Source organism: Dendrobates tinctorius, unplaced genomic scaffold (assembly GCF_039654945.1).
Source record: "Dendrobates tinctorius isolate UK_male_01 unplaced genomic scaffold, ASM3965494v1 ptg000031l, whole genome shotgun sequence".
In the NCBI taxonomy this organism is placed as follows: Eukaryota; Metazoa; Chordata; class Amphibia; order Anura; family Dendrobatidae; genus Dendrobates; species Dendrobates tinctorius.
The window spans coordinates 7,035,973-7,058,769 of NW_027361699.1; the positions used below are offsets into that span (position 1 = coordinate 7,035,973).

Here is a 22,797-nt window from a genome sequence, read left to right on the forward strand (position 1 = left end):
GAAGTCCAAATAAAGGCACTGATGCATGGCAAAAACTTAATATGAACGTAGTCTGAGGCAACATATTCCTAGTTACAAAATATGTTCTTCATATAGGAGGGTTCCTTGCACTAAACTCCCTCCTTTAGCCTGTACAGAGAGCCACTTTATGAAGGCTTGTTATAGTGGTCAAGAGCTATATTTGGACACGTGGACATGTAATGCTATATTTCCTATGTCAGCTGCCACTCCGAGAAATATGCTTGGCTGGTTGTGGTTTTTCTTGCTGTTTAAAACCATTACAAAATTCACACAGCAACAGTGCTTGACCACTTTGGCCTTAAAGTCCAAAGTAGCAAAGTGTTTTACAGTGTTCATTACACTCTATAACATGGGGAGATAAAGGGAGAAATCTGGGAGCTACCTTGCAACATCCGAGCAGCTGGCACAACCTTTCAGGTTATAATAGCAATTTTCACTAGAACAGTTTAAAAGACACCTGATGCGTTTCTGGTGCAATAGTAGCACCCTTAGTCATAGGATATTGAACAGAAAATGAAGACTAGTATATAAAGGAAAATAATCCAATCACAAACAAGTGTGGTTAATTGCATTTGAAATACACTGTCATGTTGGTTGAGGGAGAAGTAAGGTGCACAACAATGGGGAGAGTTAGGGGGAAGCCCAAACATTAGGGAAGGGGGAATGGAGATGCCTAAGCAGATCTAACAACACAGTGTCTACCCTAAATGTCCCAAAATAGGTTCCGCACGTATCGCCGAGCAGGAACCTAATCCCTGCCTGACCTTAACAATAGGCCCTGGATAGGGAAGGGACAGGGAATGCTAGTCAGCCCCCACTACAACTAAAGACAGAGAGGGTGGACAAACAAGGGGATACACTTAGCTTGAGAAGACCACTGAGATATCAGTCCAGCAATCCTCCAAGAAGACATTAGCCAACTGCTAACAAGACAGAGGGAAATTGAGCTAACATCAACACCTTGCTAAAGAAACTGAATGTATTTAAACCTTCAGCAAAGGTGTGTTAATTAGCAGCAGAAGGTGGAGGTAACTGTTGGGTCCTGGAGGGAGAAGGACATCACTCCATAAAAGAGATGCAAAAATAAAGCAGGTGCTTGTAGAGCTAATCGCAATGACCTTCTACAACTGTATTCGGGAAGACTGTCTGTTACACCTGACACACATGTGACATACACAAGCTGAGTGGAACACTGACAACACACTGGTACAAACTGCCATTCCAAAAGTTAATAAATATAGGACAGGTCATTCTTTTAATTCATCCCATTGGGGTATTTCATCTCTAAACTTAAAATCCAATATGATTCCTGTTATGAATGGGTCACCGAGAAGGAGAGCAGGCCCAGGCTAAGCCACAGAAAACCAGAGAGGTTAATAACTAAGCGGATTGCAGACCCCTGATCCTATCCACACAACTAGCAGTAGTCATGGAGCGTACCTACGATGATCCTAGATGCCTCGGCACAGCCGGAGAGCTAACTAAGCCAAAGCAAGAAAGGGGAAATCTAAACTGCCCCAGAGCAGACCCCAAAGGAATAGATAGCCCCCAAACATATATTGTTGGTGAGACAAGATGAAAACACAAACGCAGGCAGGAAAATAGACTGAGCAAATGATGGAGCCCACACTGACTTGACAGGACAGGAAAGGAAAGACACTGTCTGCAATCACACAAAAAACCCTGCAAAAAGTCCAACACATCTGATGCACAAAAACACTGAAGTTGCACCACTTCGCCCCCACTATATCAGCACTCTGGTATATTCTGAAAGCAGAGCAAAAAGAGACCAATCTAACAGGGGACAAATCAAACTGGCACAAGCAGTAACATATGGGCAGTGATTCAGCACAGCCCCAGCCGGAGCTGGCTGACCCGCACAAAGCAGAGATAGACAAAACCAGATCAAATGCAAACAGAATAGCAAATGAACCACTTAGCTGAACATGCAGGGACAGAGCTGGAGACATTAGACCTCAGGAGGCACAGGAAGAAAATCACCAGCAGGGATAGAGGGAGTCGGCTGTCTTAAATCCCAATCTGAAACCCCAGATCTCCAATCGTCATCCTCATTATCAGGTGGCAAGCCTCTGTCAATCAGATCAGCTCCATTACCTCCAGTAACCACAAGAGGGAGCCCATAAAGAGAACTCGCAACCCCTCTGTCAATCTGACCAGCTCCACTACCTTAAGTAATAACCAGAGGGAGGCCGGAAAGCGAATTCACAACAGATTCCCTTATGTTGAGGTGTTACTGCTAGCTACCCCCACGTTTGGGGCAAAATACTTTTTCAAGTCCAAAAAACGCAAAATGTATAAGGTCTCCTTTGTGAATGGAGACAAAATGTTTTGTTGCACCTGAATATGTGCTGTTAACATATTACAAATTCACCCGAAGAGGGCTAACAATTGGTAATATGCTATCTCCAAGTCTGCTAAAACTACCTGCCTCTACATCCACCTGAGTAACTAAAAGATTTCAATAAATGTGCAGGCAGCAGAAGTAACATTTGTTCATTTGCACTTGATAGAACACGCTCCTTTTCCATTTCACCCACTCGGCAATACACCATCAAATATTTTATAAATTCTGACACAAAATATGTGACCTATTGCATAACATGCAGGCTCAGACTGGCCCACCGAGGAACCGTTGGATCCCTCGGTGGGCCCCGCCCCCGCCCGACCATGAATGTCACTGAACAAGCCCGCTCGCGGCCCAGCTGCTGGTACCTGTGAATCACAGTCACCTCTCCTAGCATGTCTCTTGCAGCCCCCTGTGCTTATTCCATCTTCAATCTCAGCGATGTTCTATCTTCCTGTATTCAGTGGCCGCTCATTACCTATGCGCATAAGTAATGAGCGGCTGATTACATATGCGCATATATAATGAGCGGCTCAGCTGAACCTCGTGGACGCTGAAAGCAGGAAGTAGAACAGCGGTGAGATTGAAGATGGAATAAGCACCGGCCTGGGTCTGCAAGAGACATGCTAGAAGAGGTGGTGAGTGCCTTTGTCCCCTCTGTTTCCATTTGCATGACTGATGATCACTTACGGTGCCCCATTTGTCTGTTCCAAAAACAGTACAGATATGTGGAAGGTCTGGACAGACGTGAGCACCGCCTAACTTTTCTGTCATTGCCTGCAACTTACACGCTGCAGAATAACAGACTCCTGTACACCACATAAGCGCCTATTGCCACATCACATCTCATTTATTAGACATACGCATTTTCAGAATACCTAAAGCTGAGAAAGCTGAGCACAATTTATGCTGCCATGGGCAAATATTCAATATGGATCCATGCCCTCTTACCCTAGCTTCACCCTCCTTTTATAACTAATCCCCCGCCTGTTTCAATTTACATATCCTACATAATATGGCGTCACCTAGTCCTGTCCCTGCGCTCTGCCCTGTCCTGTTCCTGTGCTCTGCCCTGTCCTGTCCCTGCGCTCTGCCCTGTCCACTCAGCTGCACTCTGCCCTGTCCCTGCGCTCTGCCCTGTACCCTCAGCTGCACTCTGCCCTGTCACTGCGCTCTGCCCTGTCCCTGCACTCTGCCCTGTCCCCGCACTCTGCCCTGTCCCCACACTCTGCCCTGTCCCCACACTCTGCCCTGTCCCCTCAGCTGCATTCTGCCCTGTCCCTGCACTCTGCCCTGTCCCCTCAGCTGCGCTCTGCCCTGTCCCCTCAGCTGCGCTCTGCCCTGTCACTGCACTCTGCCCTGTCCCCTCAGCTGCGCTCTGCCCTGTCCCTGCACTCTGCCCTGTCCCCGCACTCTGCCCTGTCCCCTCAGCTGCACTCTGCCCTGTCCCTGCACTCTGCCCTGTCCCTGCACTCTGCCCTGTCCCCTCAGCTGCGCTCTGCCCTGTCCCTGCGCTCTGCCCTGTCCCCTCAGCTGCGCTCTACCCTGTCACTGCGCTCTGCCCTGTCCCCTCAGCTGCGCTCTGCCCTGTCCCCTCAGCTGCGCTCTGCCCTTTCCCTGCCGCCGCTCTCTTCTCTTTGGGTATGTGCACACGTTGTGGATTGTGCTGCGGATTTGGCTGAATCCGCAGGTAAAATGACCTGTGCTTTACCTGCAGATTTTGTGCGGATTTCGCCTGCGTTTTTACACCTGCGTATTCCTATAACGGAATGGGTGTAAAAACGCTGCGGATTCCGTACAAAGAAGTGACATGCTGCAGAAAATAAACCGCAACAAATCTGCGTAGAATTTTCCGCAGCATGTGCACAGCGGATTTGGTTTTCCATGGGATAACATGGTACTGTACACCGCATGGAAAACTGCTGCGGATTCGCAGCCAAATCTGCAACATGTGCACATACCCTTCCTCTGCCTGTGCCAACACTCTCTTCTCTTTCTCTGCCTGTGCCAACGCTCTCTTCTCTGTGCCGCTACGCCCTGCATGCACCTGAGTTTTGTACAGGCCACAATATGTTTTGCGCTGTACACAAGAAATGGCCGTCAGTGTCAGTAAAACTTCAAGGAAATCTATCAGCAGAATTCACATTCCAATCTGCCTGCATTAGCGGACCTGATGAGGCTGGTGAACTGACTGCAAATCCATGTCTGGTTGGCTGGATAATCCTGCATGAAGGTTTCTCTGCCTGAATCTCCGCTGGGCGTTTTCTGAGCACTAGTCGGGTTGTGAAATTCTCATCTTATAAGGTCCCAGGATTATACAATTATTCCTACAAGCCGTGCACCAACCGGAGGAGCACAGGAGGGAGCGCTGAGTAATTACAGGGGGTGGGAGGGTGAATGCACAGGTTACACAGCCTGGAGCTGTAATACTCCTATGTCACGGGGAGCGCTGCTCCTGCAGCTGTACATTCTATCATCCCACAAGGGAGAGACGGATGTGAACTACAGCTCTGGAAAGTAATACAGCAGGTAGCTCAGGATCAGTAATGAAATGTTATAATTCTGTATGGAGGCCTATGTGGTGCCTATAATACTGTATGGAAGACTATGCGGTGCCCGTAATACTGTATGGCGGACTATGCGGTGCCCGTAATACTGTATGGAGGACTATGCGGTGCTCATAATACTGTATGGAGGACTATGCGGTGCCCATAATACTGTATGGAGGACTATGTGGTGCCCATAATTCTGTATGGAGGACTATGTGGTGCCCATAATTCTGTATGGAGGACTATGTGGTGCCCGTAATACTGCATGGAGGACTATGTAGTGCCCATAATACTGTATGGAGGACTATGTGGTGTCCATATTTCTGTATGGAGGCCTATGTGGTGCCCATAATTCTGTATGGAGGACTACATGGTGTCTCATAAATCTGTATGGAGGACTATGTGGTGCCCATAATTTTGTATGGAGAGATACGTGGTGTCCCATAATTCTGTATGGAGGCCTATGTGGTGCCCATAATTCTGTATGGAGGACTACATGGTGTCCCATAATTCTGTATGGAGGACTATGCGGTGCCCATAATTCTGTATGAAGGACTATGCGGTGCGCATAATTCTGTATGAAGGACTATGCGGTGCCCATAATTCTGTATGTAGGGATATGTGGTGTACTGTATGCTATGCCAGGCCTGCCATTGCCATTAATGATCCCTCTTCTGGATTCTTCTGTTTGGTTCTTGTATGTGCGGTGATGGCGCTGACATCCTTGTGTTCAGACATCTTTTCTCCAAGTCTCTAAATTAAAATGTCCACTATTGTACGGCGAGGGGTTCCGTCGGTCCCCGCAGCTAATCGCACAGGTACCGGGAGGCTTTCGCCGCTAAGACCGGCAGGCAGCAACGCTGCCTGGCTGGTCCGGGTGAATTTTAGCCCCCCCTGCAGATCCGAACGCTTCGATTGGCTGGGCTGTGTAGCATCTACCATGGAACGCTTGTTGGGACAAAGTGATCACTATACCCCCTACATCAATCCTTGGGGGTGTAGATTCCAAAATGGGGTCACTTTTTAACTTCAAAGTAACACAGGTCAGATTTGCAAAAAAATGGCCTGGGCATTAAGGTGAAAACAGGCCTGCGGCCCTAAAGGATTAAATGAATCGTAGTGCGGAAATATCTGCAGCATATGAACAACGGTACAGCTTTTAGTAGACTTAGGATGCTGAAATGATGCAGATTTGGCGTGGGATATACGGCAAAAGAACCCATGGTGTAATTCTGCGGTCTCAAAGCCTAAATGTTGAGTTGTACATTACTGTAGGTGGGCCCATAAAATTCATTCCCTTGGTGGGCCCTACACACCCCAGTCCGACCCTGATAACATGCCAAACTTTTCATTTAAACTATATTGGGTGCACAACTAAAAAGGTCAAAGAGAGAACTGCAGAACATGTCACAAATATTAACAACACGAACAGCACATATTTAGGAACAACAAAACATTTTGTCTCCATTCCCAAAGGAAAGCTTACGCATTTTACTTTTTCTGGACTTGAAAAAATATTTTGCCCCAAACGTGAGAGTTACACCCAATATAAATGAAGCATATTGGATCTTACGTTTAGACACAAAATATTCCAATGGAGTGAATTATTGGAACAACCTGTTCTATATTTATTAACTTTGGGAATGGCAGTTTGTACCAGCGTGTTGTCAGTGCTGCACCCCGCTTGTGTATTTCAAATGCAGTTCACCACACTTGTTTGTGATTGGATTATTTTCCTCTATATTATTATACATTTTTATAGCGCAATTTATTCCATGGCACTTTACATGTGAAAGGGGCAACAATAGACAAGTACAATAAACATGAGCAATACAAGGCACACACAGGTACAGAAGAAGAGAGGACCCTGCCTGCGAAGGGCTCACAGTCTACAGGTACTAGTCTTCATTTTCAGTTCAATATCCTATGACTTAAAGCGCTATTATTGTGCCAGAAATGCATCAGATTTTTTTTAAAAGCTTTTAAACTTTTCTAATAAAAATTGCTATTTTTACCTGGACGGTTGTGCCAGAACAAATCTTTTTTGTCTCTCTATAATATGGTAAAACTTGGCTAACATAGCTTCTTTTTATAATTTCAGGTAAAGCCATCATCTGTGCACCAGAATGGAACGGACACAATTTATACAGTAAGTGGTCATCTTGTTCTGAGACGTTTACAGCAGAAATAGCATTATGTAAAACTGATCCATATAATATTAAAAAGGTCAGCATTACTCACAGAACCAGGATAAACACATTGAGTGGTATTCACACGTGTGGTGTACAATATTTTGGAGCGTTCACATGAAACATATCAAAAAGCAGATGGGTACTCACTATGTAGTATGAAAAAAAAAGCTGTTTATTGTCCCTGCATGGCGGCACAGAGAGGTAGGAAAAATGGGAATACCATCTCTTTAAGTCCTTGTTGGTTTATTATCAGGCAGCATAAGCCAACCAATGGGAATAAAACTCAGCCTTTCTGGCTATGGGTATGTTTCCACGGTCAGGAAACGCTGCAGATTGGATGCTGTGTACAGCCGCAGCGTCCAATCCGTAGCATCCAGGTGTTACAGCATTGTGGAGGGGATTTTAAGAAATCCCATCTCCACTATGCATTCAAAGATGCAGGTGGCAGAGCTGCGTAAGCACACATGCGGCACATCTTCATAGACCCCACCATGTCTATTAATCTTGCGGAGACACTCATTCTCCGCAAGATAAATTACACAGTCTATATATAGGATGCGGTGATTCTGCGCGTACAAAAGCCAGCAGCGCTTTGGGTGGAGCTGCGTCCAAAGCACTGCATATACAGAACATGGAAACCTACCCTAAAACAGGAACAAAACAACAAAAGGAAAACAACAAAGCTGCAACACAGCCCGTATGTTGCGGGTGGCACCCCGCTCTGGAGCAGCACAAGTTCAGTTTGTGCTCGACGAGCACCAAAGCCTTTGGAGACTCCTCTCTCCAGGCTAGCTGAACCCCAGACTGCCTGTAAAGCTCGGTTCTTTAACCCCTTCACCACCAAGGGTGGTTTGCACGTTAACTCCCGGGCCAATTTTTACAATTCTGACCACTGTCCCTTTATGAGGTAATAACTCTGAAACGCTTCCATGGATCCCGGTGATTCAGACATTGTTTTCTCATGACATATTGTACTTCATGTTAGTGGTAAAATTCCATTCAAATAACTTGCGTTTATTTGTGAAAAAAAATGGAAATTTGGCGAAAAATTGTAAAATTTTGCAATTTTCCAACTTTGAATTTTTATGCCCTTAAATCACAGATACAGCACACAAAAAACTTGATAAGTAACATTTCCCACATGTTTACTTTACATCAGCACAATTTTGGAACCAAATTTTTTTTTGTTAGGAAGTTATAAGGGTTAAAAATTGACCAGCGATTTCTCATTTTCGCAACGCTATTTTATTTTTACGGACCACATCACATTTGAAGCCACTTTGCGGGGTCTATATGATAGAAAATACCCAAAAGTGACAGCATTCTAAAAACTGCACCCCTTAAGGTGCTCAAAACCACATTCAAGAAGTTTATTAACCCTTTAGGTGCGTCACAGTAATTTTTTGAATATTTAAAAAAAAATGAACATTTAACTTTTTTTCCCCAAAAAATTACTTCAGGTTCAAATTTTTTTATTTTACCAAGGGTAACAGGAGAAACTGGACTGCAAAAGTTATTGTGCAATTTGTCCTGAGCACGCTGATACCCCTCATGTGGGGGTAAACCACTATTTGGGCGCATGGCAGAGCTCGGAAGGGAAGCAGCGCCATTTGACATTTTTGGCTGGAATTGAGATCGGACACCATGTCGCGATTGGAGAACTCCTGATGTACCAAAACAGTGGAAACCCCCCACAAATGACACCATTTTGGAAACTAGACCCCCCAAGGAACTTATCTAGATGTGTGGTGAGAACTTTGAACCCCCAAGAGCTTCACAGAAGTTTATAACATACAGCCGTACAAATAAAAAATCATTTTTTCCACAAAAATGTTCTTTTCACCCTCAATTCTTATTTTTCCAAGGGTAACAGGACCCTGAAAGTTATTGTGCAATTTGTCCTGAGTACGCTGATACCCCACATGTGGGGGTAAACCACTATTTGGACGCATGGCAGAGCTCGGAAGGGAAGCAGCGCCATTTGACGTTTTTGGCTGGAATTGAGATCGGACACCATGTCACGTTTGGAAAGCCCCTGATGTACCAAAACAGTGGAAACCCCCCCACAACTGACACCATTTTGTAAACTAGACCCCCCAAGGAACTTATCTAGATGTGTGGTGAGCACTTTGAACCCCCCAGTGCTTCACAGAAGTTTATAATGCCTGGGTGTGAAAATAAACAAATCGTATTTTTTCCACAAACATGATCTTTAGTCACCAATTTTTTTATTTTCCCAATGGTACCAGGAGAAATTGGACCCCAAAAGTTGTTGCCCAATTTGTCCTGAGAACGCTGATTCCTCATATGTGGGAGAAAACTACTGTATGGACACACGTCGGGGCTCGGAAGGGAAGTAGTGACGTTTTGGAATGCAGACTTTGATGGAATGGTCTGCGGGTGTCATGTTGCTTTTGGAGAGCCCCTGATGTACCTAAACTATTGAAACTCCCCACAAGTGACCCCATTTTGGAAACTAGACCCCCCACGGAACTTATCTAGATGTGTGGTGAGCACCTTGAACCCCCAAGTGATTCACAGAAGTTTATAACACCCGGGCGTGAAAATAAAATATTTATTTTTTTCCACAAAAATGATATTTTTGCCCCCAATTTTTTATTTTCCTAAGGGTAACAGGAGAAATTGGACCCCAAAAGTTGTTTTGCAATTTGTCCTGAGTAGGCGGATACCCCATATGTAGGGGTAAAACACTGTTTGGGCGCATGGCAGAACTTGGAAGGGAAGGAGCACCATTTGACTTTTTTAACGCAGAATTGGCCGGAATTGAGATCAGACGCCATGTTGCATTTGGAGAGCACCTGATGTGCCCAAACAGTGGAAACCCCCAATTCTAACTCCAATGCTAACCCCAACACACCCCTAACCCTAATCTCAGCCCTAACTCTAGCCCTAACCCTAGCCCTAGCCCTAACCCTAACGGGAAAATGGAAATAAATACCCTCTAACTAAGGGGGTGATAACGGGGGGTTTGGTTTACTATTAATGGCGGTTTTTATATTTGACAGCTGTAATAGGCTAAAAGACGCTTTCTATTGTAAAAATAGTTTTTGCATCACCATATTTTGAGAGCTATAATTTTTCTGTATTTTGACCCACTGAGTCATGTGAGGTCTTATTTTTTGCGGGACGAGTTGATGTTTTTATTGGTATCATTTTTAGGCACGTGACATTTTTTGATCGCTTTTTATTCCGATTTTTGGGACGCAGAATGAACAAAAACCAGCGTTTCATGAATTTCATTTGGGGGGTGCGTTTACACCGTTCCGCGTGCGGTAGAATTGATAAAGTGGTTTTATTCTTAGGGTCGGTACGGTTACAGCGATACCTCATTTATGTCTTTTTTTTATGTTTTGGCGGTTTTATGCAATGAAAACTATTTTATATAAAAAATAATTATTTTTGCATCGCTTTATTCTGCGAGCTATAACTTTTTGATTTTTTCCCTGATGATGCTGTGTGGTAGCTCGTTTTTTGCGTGACAAGATGACGTTTTCAGCGGTACCATGGATATTTATATGCGTCTTTTTGATCGCACATTATTGCACTTTTTGTTCGGCGGTATGATAATAAATCATTATTTTTTGCTTCGCTTTTTATTTTTAAGGGGTTCGCTAAAGGGGTTAACTAATGGGACAGTTTTACAGGGCAGGTCGTTACGGACGCGGTGATACCAAATATGTGTACTTTTATTGTTTTGTTTTGTTTTTTTATTTCCAAAAAATTAATTTATTTGGGAATATTTTTTTTTTCTAATTTATTTAGCAATTTTTTAAAATTATTTTTACACTTTTTTTTTTTTAAACTTTATTAGGCTGTCCCAGGGGGGACATCATTCTCCTGTGACAGATCGCTGATCTGTCACATCACAGATCACTGTGACAGATCAGCAATCTGTCACAGGCAGTGCAGAAGGCTTCCCCATGCCTGCGCTTTGCAGGCACTGAGGAAGCCAGCTCTCTACAGGCCCCCGAAGGTCCCTGTCGCCATCTTGGATCCGGGGACCTGTAGGGAAAGAGACCCCCACAGCAGCGCTGCACATTGCGCTGCTGTGGGGGGCTCAGGGAAGCACGGAGTGTGTGTGTGAGTGTGTGAAGAGAAGTTATCTGTGAAGAGAGTTTCATATATATTGATGAAGCATTACATGAAGAGAAGTCATTCTGTGTGATGAAAAGAAGCTTGACTAAAACCCCTGTCATCAACTCCAGCTCAGAACTGTGTCTTTGCTGTGAGCCTGTAAGCCGTTACCTCCCCTATATTGTGAAGAATTATAATTAATGGTCACCCTGAGTAAGATTTCCAAAAATAACTCATGTTTCCTTTGTATCGCCCTGATATACTGGGTGGTGTGCATGCAACACAAGCTGTCATTTAATGTGCCAGGGCATGCTTACAGCCAACACTCACTGTGTACTGAGCAGAGAATGAAGCTGTGCCGCCCACACCTCTGTGACTGAAAGCTAGAGGCTGCAAGGAGGAATAAAGTTCATTTTCGCTCTGTAACTGGGCTTTCTGTGCGGCAGCTACACAGATATAAAATCCTATTAACCTGCAGATTAATCCCATGTCTGCAGGTCATTAGCATTTGGGGACATGACTGGCTGCCTTTAAAAACTACAACTTGTCCTGCAAAAGAAAGCCTTTAAACAGCAGAATCAACAGAAAAAAATTTATGGTTCTTGGAAACGGGAGGAAAAAACTAAAGCACAAAAACAAACATTGCTCAAGTCAGGAAGGGGTCGCTTATATTTTCACAATTAAAGAAGTAGTCAATATCGATCGGACCACCATTATAGCTAAGGCAGTGGTTGTCATGTTTGTTATATACTAATAGACTTCAGTGAGAACTAAACTGGGAAACATCTTGGATGTCACTCGTTTGTATAGATGCATAAATGTGTTGTATTTTTTTTAAATGCAGTATCATGGAATAGTGTCTCTCAGACTGGAAGAAGAAAAAATCAACTCCAGTAAGGTGGCCAGGTTATCAGTGAGAAATCATGGTCAGAAAAGGATTGGAGCAGCGTCTCAAAGGATCGAGCATCTACAGGCCGATAGAGCTCTGGTGACCACTGATTTTCCTGCTGCAAATCAAGTATGTGTGTAGTGAAAATATAAATAATATAAAATACAAAACAAAACTTGGTCGTTGTTGTCAGAACTATTCAGTGCTTCTGGGATGTGTGTAAAGAGCTGTAGTTCATAAGACTGATCACATGTATCAGAATTACTGCAGATTTTCTGTGTAGATGTTTGGATGTAAAGTTTGCACTATTTTACAGTAGCTGCATGCACACAGCCAGGGCTGTCAATTGTCGAGCAGTACCGGGACAGTCTGTAAAAGTGAAGCAAGTAAAGAAAAGAAAACACCCATGATACTCAGCTCTACAGATGAGGTTCTTGCAGGGTTTTCATGCCAGTTAAGGCCCAGTTTCCAGTGGAGATGTTCTTGCCATGTTACCGATACAACTAGTCGGAGACGGTAGCGGTTACATGAGGTCACTTCAGGGGGCTGGATGCACTGAGACCAGTATGGAAACCCAGCTAGAACTTAGGAAATTAGTTTTTATTTTTAAAGCTGCTGCTGAAGTCCACAGAAAAATGGGCAGCAAGATCCGCATGAAAATGGTGTGGGTATGCTGCTGCGACCTCCAATGTAGAACCGTATACCATTACATTATATGAGATATTTGCCAACAATAAAACTTGGGAGAATAGATATGAGAACTGGACATTTTTTATATTTGCATTTGCTTCCAAAAAAATAAGAAAATATTAATGTTGCACCACTTTTAAAGTCATCAAAAGTTTATAGAATAATTTGAAAACTCATAAATCCTTTCCCTGGGGATTGTAGAAAGATATAGAATAATGTTTTATAAATAATTCATAGGTAGGACAGTGTAATTAGCGTGAAATGAAGGAATAGTAATAAAATACATTATTGTAAAAGCAGGAAGAACAATAAGCGCAATGGTGTCTTATCCGGATAAAATGGGCAGTATGTGGGCAATGGTGCTCACCTGGTGGCGTTGTGTTATCAAAACCACTAAAAAGACCCACGGATTGGAAAAAATCAGAGACTGGAATAAAATGGGTTAAATCTGCGCTGACGTCGAATGATGATGGAAACGAAGTCAGAAATCCAAGATGAATTGATAAACACGTTTCCTAGGGGCAAAATTCTTCAACAGGACACTGTGGATTCTACTGATGAACAACTCTGATACTTCAAAACGTGTTGACCAATAAACTGCACTCCTGGATTTCTGACTTTGTTTCCATCATCATTCGGTGGGAGCGCAGATTTAACCTATTTTATTCCAGTCTCTAAGTAAATACATTGAGTTTTATTTTTGCTATTTTATTTTTTTTAGAAGAAAACAATGCAGTTTCCTAAGGAATGTGCTCCAGGTTTAAAAGGACTCCTGCACTTTGATCAAAAAAGCCAAAAGCTTTTCCAATGCGATGGTTCATCATGGAGTCCCTGGGTAGCTACGGCCAAGGTACTATCCTCTTCCTTTGTCACTTCCCTTTTCAGGTTGCCTGCTAGACATAATGACTATGTACTAATACATCAGTAATTGGTACAGATATCTGCGTAAAGTAGTATCGTCTAAGTCTTTGGCAAAGAGTTTCCGTGCGCTGTAAAATGGGACTTTGAGAGGACAACTTTATAGGATTACAATATTGGCTTCTAGCTGTACCTATCATACTACACAGAAAGAAAGAGTCTATTGGTAGATGCTTTTGTGGAAATTGTGCATACATAGGGTTTGTTGGATGCTGAATACAATAAGGGTCATGTATAGATATGCACCCCTTCAGTTGTATACCGGTGTGGGAGGGCTTGTAGTGGATTCATTATTCTTCAATACTGCACATTTCTGTTGGAGATGCCAGTCCACCCTGTGAAAGAATATTATTGGTATTGTTCTCGGCTACTTTTTCAAAGGAGAAAAGTAATTTGCTTTATCAGTTATTAAAAAAAAATGTCCACAATAATGTTTGCTATGGATTAAAGGAGTTGCTTCACAAATATAGAAAGAACTTGCCTTAAATAACCCCAATGACCAGCTGATATTATCAAAAGGGAACTGTAGAATTACATGCCAGCCATTCACATGAAAGTTAACTAGAGATACCCTTCATTTAGGAGTCTTAGACCCCCTGTATTCTATTAACCCCTTAACAATGCTCAATTTCAATGTATTTTGACATGAGAGCATTAACACTCCTACAGTCTAGCACATTGGGTTCCCAGTTGTCGCAAGAGAAGACTGAAGCAGTTTATCACTGGTTTCATAGCTCTCATTGAGCGCTATGCGCTAAATAGAAGTGCCAGCAGTGCCGATGCTGTTACTGGACCCAACAATTACACTGAACACTATGCTACCTGAAAGGTGCTGTGCTTGGTTTGAACAATCATTTTGTCTTCACAGACTCCTTTTAGAAAGCAATGATGTTTTATTGTGTAGGGTTTGTTTGGACGCTTGGGAGCAGAGATGTTACCTGAATAGTAAGAAATCTAAGTAGGCATAGCTCAACTACATGGGAAGAAAAACAAAAATATACGTATAGTACAAGTAAATGCTTAGAAAGCATTTTGATTGAATTCTTATTCATGATTTTTTTTATTTAGTCTGGTTTATGTTTAATTTCCACTTCCAGTACAAATCAAATTTTTAGCAAAATCTTGTGTGCATGTTATAACAGAGGGCAGTATACATGAGTTAGCCTCTGTTGGACATGTATGTTGGCAGCATATCCCAATATGTTTCTCTGATTGAAGAGTGAGACATATAACAAGACATAAGAATACAGGGGAATATAAAGTTGCCAACCTACATTTTTCCTGGACAACTTAACATAAAATGACAAACATCTAACTTTTTATGCGTAGAAAAGAGTGCCCCAATTTAAAGTTCACATACTCAATGCGCCAGAGTTCTATTGCACTTTTTCAGTAGCTAGTTGTCACGCACAGTGTAGGAAAAGCTAAGTGCAACACGAAAGGATGAGGGAAGGGAGCCCAACACTAGGAAACGGGGGAGTAGAGACCCGTAGACAAATCTAAAGTCACCCTATCTGCCCTAAACATCCCTATATAGGTTCTGCACCTATCGCCAAGCAGGAACCTAATCCCTGCCTGACCCTGGCGATTAGCCCTACTTAGGTAATTATGTGGTGTGTAGTAGTCGATCCCCACTACCACTAAAAACAGCTGAGATAGACGAACAAGGGAACACTTATCTTGAGTAGACTCAGAGATGAAACACAGACGTCCTCCAGCAACACCAAAGAGGAAGATATCCAACTGCTATAGCTCCAAGTCTCAACAGGGGGAAATGGAAATATAACTGGCAACTTCCAGCAGAAGGCAGGGAGTCTATACACATATAGGTCCAGATGTGTCAATTAGAGTTGGAGAAAGGTTGCCACTGGGTCAAAGAGTCAGAAGGGTTAAGAAGGTGTCTGCAAAGCCAAACGCAGAGACCTTCTGTAGCTAGATGCAGTGCGACTGTCTGAAGCTTCTGACATACCCATGATACTAGCACAGGTTCACATTTGTTTAATTCTGCTGATAACAAAATAATCAATACAGCCATCCTAATCTATAATTTGCCAAAATGTTATATTACTTGTTATATGGCAACTATATGCCATCTTTATACAATCATGTTTTGTTTTAGCTATTGTAATGTGCACGTATGCGCAAAAAAGCATGCGTTTTTAAAAAAAATGCACCAAAACCCGCAAAAAAACGCACACAAACGCATGATGCATTTTTTCAAGCGTTTGTGTGCGCAAAAAACGCACAGCAAAAAAACGCAAGTGTGAAAGTAGCCTTAGAATGAGTTTAATTTCCAAACTGAAAGAAAGAAATGATAATTCTGAAACATTTTATCATGTTGTCACTTTCAGCGTTTGTTGTCTTTCTATTTTCTTCACTTATGGTGCACGATTTCTAGTAATTTAAGGTATTTTCCTGGAGTAGCATCCCCAGCTAAACACAATATGTCACATTAAAGCCGTTTCCATTTTGTGGTTTCTCTGTTATTTATCTGTTCTCAGGCAAGTAGTTGAGCTCATATCCTGGAAAAAAGCCATTTTTCTATTAATTATAAATTGTATATATTTCAGGCAACAAAATGTCCATTTGGCTGGACTCCACATGACAGCAGCTGCTACAAACATATCACTGAGCAGAAGGCCACATGGATCACGGCAGCTCGGTTATGTCGGGAACAGTAAGATGACTATTTTCTGATTCACATATAATGCATATATCCTGTGCAGAAAAATGCTCAACTATACCAGTTCTGTGATCATAAAGGGGGCTATAGTTTCACTATTTCTTATTTTAAATATTGTTGAGATGAAAATTACGGTAATCATTTTTAATATATTACACCTACTGATTAATTACATTTGTTTGCATTAAATGTGGGAGGTAAAATTAATAAACACTATTTTTTATAGGTGTTTATAGGACAGTATCAGCACATGGGATAACTGATGATACAACAAAAAATTGTCGGTTTAACCCCTTCACGACCAGTGACACAGCGTATGCGTCATGAAAGTCGGTGCCATTCCGATCAATGATGCATACCCTGTGTCATGACTTCAAAGCCCCCCCTACGGGTCGGGTGACCTAGATCACTAAAAGGTCACCCGACCCGCAGATACAGGGGGCTTTGTACTTCACCAAGGGGGGCGTGGCTTTGCCCCCACATGGCTACGATCGCTCTGATTGGCTGTTAAAAGTGAAACAGCCAATCAGAGCGATAGTAATATTTCATCAATGAAAATTGATGAAATATTATAATCCAGCCATGTCCGACACTGCTTTAGCATCGGACATGGCTGGTGACACCGATCCGACCCCCCCACCAGTTAACAGGGGCGATCTGCCCCCCGCCACTGAATGACAGCGGCGATGTGCCGCTGCTGTCATCATATGCCCCCCCGCCTTCCCTCCGCTCCCCCGCCTTCCGATCGCCCCCCCTCCCACCCCACGGTACTCACCGAGTGCCGCTATGGCTCCCGGTGTCCCGCGGTCCCAGATCATGGGCGCCGCCATATTGGAAAATGGCGGGCGCATGGGCAGTGCGCCCGCCGGTTGCAATTTCCTTTCATTCATTTTGATCACTGTAATAAACTCTCACAGTGATCAAAATAGAATGAAAAGTAAATAAACCCCCCGATTATCACCCCCATAGGCAGGAACAACTAATAAAATAAAGAAATTATTTTTATTTTTCCATTAGGGTTAGGGTTGGAAAGAGGGTTAGGGTTGGAACAAGGGTTAGGGTTGGAAAGAGGGATAGGGTTGGAAAGAGGGATAGGGATAGGATTGGAAATAGGGTTAGGGTTAGGGTTGGAAATTGGGTTAGGGTTGGAAATAGGGTTAGGGTTAGGGTTGGAATTAGGGTTAGGGTGGAATTAGGGATAGGGTTGGAATTAGGGTTAGGGTTGGAATTAGGGTTAGACTTGTGGTTAGGGTTATGGTTAGGGTTGGGATTAGGGTTAGGGGTGTGTTGGGGTTAGGGTTATGGTTAGGGTTGGGATTAGGGATAGGGATGTGTTGGGGTTAGGGCTGTGGTTAGAGGTGTGTTGGGGTTAGAATTGAGGGGTTTCCATTGTTTAGGCACATCACGGGGGTCTCCAAACACGACATCATGCAACCATTGATTCCAGACAATTTTGCGTTCAAAAAGTCAAACGGTGCTCCCTCCCTTCCAAGCCCTGACGAGTGCCCAAACAGTGGTTTACCCCAACATATGGGGTATCAGATTACTCAGGAAAAGTTGCACAACAACTTTGGGGGTCTAATTTCTCCTGGTACCCTTTGGAAAATAAAAAATTGGGGGCTAAAATATTTTTGTGGAAATTTTTTATTTTTTTTATTTTCACGTCTCTGCGTTATAAACTTCTGTGAAGCACTTGGGGGTTCAAAGTGCTCACCAGGTATCTAGATAAGTTCCTTGGGGGGGTCTAGTTTCCAAAATGGGGTCACTTGAGGGGGGTTTCTATTGTTTAGGCACATCAGGGGCTCTGCAAACGTAACGACGACCGCAGACCATTCCATCAAAGTCTGCATTTCAAAATGTCACTACTTCCATTCCAAGCCCTTACGTGTGCCCAAACAATGGATCCCCCCATATATGGGGTACCCGCGTACTCAGGACAAACTGGACAACTTTTGGGGTCCAATTTATCCTGGTACCCTTGTGAAAATAAAAAATTGTGCACTAAAAAATAATTTTTTGAGGAAAAAAGAATATTTTTTATTTTCACGGCTCTGCATTATAAACTTTTGTGAAGCACTTGGGTGTTCAAAGTGGTCACTACACATCTAGATAAGTTCCATAAGGGGTCTAGTTTCCAAAATGGGGTCATTTGTGGGGGAACTTGAAAATTTAGGTACACAGGGGCTCTCCAAACACGACATGGTGTCCGCCAACGATTAGAAGTAATTTGCATTTCAAAAAGTAAAATGGCACTCCTTCCCTTCTGAGCCCTGCTGTGCGCCCAAACAGTGGTTCCCCCCACATATGGGGTACCAGCGTACTCAGGACAAACTGGACAACAACTCTTGTGGTCCAATTTCTCCTGTTAGCCTTGTGAAAATTAAAAATAGCGTGCTAAAAAATCATTTTTGAGGAAAAAAAATTATTTTTTATTTTCACTGCTCTGTGTTATAAACTTTTGTGAAGCACTTGGGGGTTCAAAGTGCTCACTACACATCTAGATAAGTTCCATAAGGGGTCTAGTTTCCAAAATGGGGTCACTTATGGGGGAGCTCCAATGTTTAGGTGCACAGGGGCTCTCCAAACGTGACATGGTGTCCGATAACGATTGGAGCTAATTTTCCATTCAAAAAGTCAAATGGTAATTCTTCCCTTCCGGACCCTGCTGTACGCCCAAACAGTGGTTTATGACCACATATGAGGTATCGGTGTACTCAGGAGAAATTTCTCAACAAATTTTAGGATCCATTTTATCCTGTTGCCCATGAGAAAATGAAAAAACTGAGGCTAAAAGAAAATTTTTGTGAAAAAAAAGTACTTTTTTTTTTACAGATCAATTTGTGAAGCACTTGGGGGTTCAAAGTGATCATTATGCACCTAGATAAGTTCCTTGGGGGGTCTAGTTTCCAAAATGGGGTCACTTGTTGGGGAGCTCCAATGTTTATGCACACAGGGACTCTCCAAACACGACATGGCAACCGCTAAATATTCCAGCATATTTTCCATTCAAAAAGTCAAATGGCGCTCCTTCCCTTCTGAGCTCTGCTGTGCACCTAAACAGTGGTTTATGACCACATATGAGGTATCGGTGTACTCAGGAGAAATTGCCCAACAAATTTTAGGATCCATTTTATCCTGTTGCCCATGTCAAAATGAAAAAATTGATGCTAAAAGAAAATTTTTGTTGGAAAAATTAAAATGTCCATTTTTTCTTTCCACGTTGCTTTAGTTCCTGTGAAACACCTGAAGGGTTAATAATCTTCTTGAATGTAGTTTTGAGTAGCTTGAGGGGTGCAGTTTTTAGAATGGTGTCACTTTGGGTATTTTCTGCCATATGGTCTCCTCAAAGTGACTTCAAATGTGAGGTGGTCCCTAAAAAAAAATGGTTTTGTAAATTTTGTTGTAAAAATGAGAAATCGCTGGTCAAATTTTAACCCTTATAACTTCCTAACAAAAAAATATTTTGTTTCCAAAATTGTGCTGATGTAAAGTAGACATGTGGGAAATGTTATTTAGTAACTATTTTGTGTCACATAACTCCCTGGTTTAACAGAATAAAAATTCAAAATTTGAAAATTGCAAAATTTTCTAAATTTTCACCAAATTTCTAATTTTTTCACAAATAAACGCAAAAATTATCGACCTAAATTTACAACTAACATGAAGCCCAATATGTCACAAAAAAACATCTCAGAATCGCTAGGATCCGTTGAAGCGTTCCTGAGTTATTACCTCATAAAGGGACACTGGTCAGAATTGCAAAAAATGGCCAGGTCATTAAGGTCAAAATAGGCTTAGTCATGAAGGGGTTAAAGGGGTTTTCTGGTCTAAAATCACACGTCTGCAGTAATTCTATGTGACTGCAGAATTGTGGATCCTCACATCATGTGCACTGCTCGCTGTGAGGATTCTCCGGTGTCGACACAAGGAAGGATGGTCATGTAACCAGAAGTATGCGATATGCATACTCCCAGCCACAATCTGACTAGACTGTTTCGGGCTTTGTGCAATACACTTGCATTGAGCGGGGCAGTGCTCATCTAGACCGGGAGTATGCATATTGCATAATTGTGGTCACATGACCACCATTCCTGGCACTGACACTGGAGAATCCTCACAGAGCACAGTGCACGCAATGGGAGTATTTACAATTCTGCAGTCACATAGAGTGGCTGCAGACTTGGGGTTTTAGACCGAACAACCCCTTTAAGTAGTACATTAGTTTTCCTTCATTTAGTGCACAATATATTTATGGTATGCTTCCAGCAAATAGCCTCCAGAGATTATATTGCAGAAATCCAGTATGTTTCTATCTATTTTATCCTTTGCAGTGAAAAAGGGTGACATCTGCAGTGATATTCCCATCACAAATTAATCCTGTGGATTTTAAATCAGTTAATTTATACTATTAGTTTTCTGTTAAGCAAAAAGGCTCAAGACCCTGTTGCTGCCACTGTAACTGGGCTTAATAGGAGGTTGTAATATTTAGTTTCTAGTGTAATACTTGAGCATTGCAGTACAAACACTCCTCCACATTGAAATTTAAATATCAAGAAGGAAAAGTCATGGAGTTATGGAAATCATAAGATCGATAGACATGTGATGAAAAATGGAAACAATATTTCCCAAATTCCGACCTCAACTTATTCAAAGTCGAGATACCAGCACATACATGCCTTGATATGCTGTCCATGAGGTTATTAATGGTTGTCTGAGGAATTTTCTACAACACTTATTTTAACCCTAGATTTTTTATTTTCACAAGGATAACAGGAAAAAATGGACCTCAATATTTGTTGTGCAATTTCTTTTGAGTATGCTGATACCCCATATGTGGGGGAAAACTACTATTTTGGCACATAGCAGGCCTCAGAAATGAAAGCGTGACGATTGGAACGCAGACTTTGATAAAATAGCCCCTAATGTGCCTAAATGTGGAAACCCCCACATTTTGGAAAATAGACCCCCCCCAAGGAATTTATTTAAATGTGTGGTGAGCAACCTGAACCCCTTGGTGCTTCACAGAAATTTATAATGTTGACCTTTGAAAATCCAATTATTTCCACAAAAATGTTTTAACCCTAGATTTTTTATTTTCACAAGGGTAACAGGAGAAAATGGACTCCAAAAATAGTTTTTCAATTTCTCCTGAGCATGTTGATACCCCAATTGTAAAACTCAGGAAAAGCATTGCTTGGGTACACGAAACGCAGACTTTGATTGAATGATCAGTAGGCATCATGTCACATTTGGAGAGCCCATGATATGCTTATACAGTGGAAACTCCCCAAGTGACCCTATTTGGAAATTTCACCACCCAAGGAATTCATGTAGATGTGTGGTGATCACCTTGAACTAATAGGTGCTACACAGAAATTTATAACATTGAGACATGAAAATAAAAAAATCACATTTTTTTCCACAAAAATGTTCTTTTAGCCCCAATTTTTTTTATTTTCACAAGGGTGCAAGGAGAAAATGGATCCCAAAATTTGTTGAGCAATTTCTCCTACAGTTGTGGCCAAAAGTATTGACACCCCTGCAATTTTGTCACATAATACTCAGTTTCTTCCTGAAAATGATTGCAAACACAAATTCTTTGGTATTATTATCTTCATTTAATTTGTCTTAAATGAAAAAACACAAAAGAGAATGAAGCAAAAAGTAAAACATTGATCATTTCACACAAAACTCAAAAAATTGGCCAGACAAAAGTATTGCCACCCTCGGCATAATACTTGGTTGCACAACCTTCAGCCAAAATAACTGCAACCAACCGCTTCCGGTAACCATCAATGAGTTTCTTACAATGCTCTGCTGGAATTTTAGACCATTCTTCTTTGGCAAACTCCTCCAGGTCCCTGATATTAGAAGGGTGCCTTCTCCAAACTGCCATTTTTAGATCTCTCTACAGGTGTTCTATTGGATTCAGGTCTGGACTCATTGCTGGCCACCTTAGAAGTCTCCAGTGCTTTCTCTCAAACCATTTTCTAGTGCTTTTTGAAGTGTGTTTTGGGTCACTGTCCTGCTGGTCGACCCATGACCTCTGAGGGAGACCCAGCTTTCTCACACTGGGCTCTACATTATGCTGCAAAATTTGTTGGTAGTCTTCAGACTTCATAATGCCATGCACACGGTCAAGCAGTCCAGTGACAGAGGCAGCAAAGCAACCCCAAAACATCAGGGAACCTCCGCCATATTTGACTGTAGGGACCGTGTTTTTTTTCTTTGAATGCCTCTTTTTTTCTCCTGTAAACTCCATGTTGATGCCTTTGCCCAAAAAGCTCTTCTCTCGTCAGATGAGACAAAAGTACATTCTTCCAAAACGTTTTAGGCTTTTTCAGGTAAGTTTTGGCAAACTCCAGCCTGGCTTTTTTATGTCTCGGGGTAAGAAG

General features: G+C 42.4%; 1 protein-coding gene across 2 annotated transcripts in view; it reads left to right on the forward strand.

Annotated features, from left to right (window-relative positions):
• The window catches only part of FREM1 (FRAS1 related extracellular matrix 1), a 375,258-nt gene that overhangs the window by 328,545 nt on the left and 23,916 nt on the right, over positions 1–22,797 (forward strand). For both annotated transcript variants that reach the window (XM_073572160.1, XM_073572161.1), the window contains exons 32-35: positions 7,037–7,084; positions 12,067–12,240; positions 13,523–13,651; positions 16,290–16,396. In XM_073572160.1, the coding sequence (XP_073428261.1) occupies positions 7,037–7,084; positions 12,067–12,240; positions 13,523–13,651; positions 16,290–16,396 (458 nt within the window). The remainder of the gene's footprint in view (positions 1–7,036; positions 7,085–12,066; positions 12,241–13,522; positions 13,652–16,289; positions 16,397–22,797) is intronic.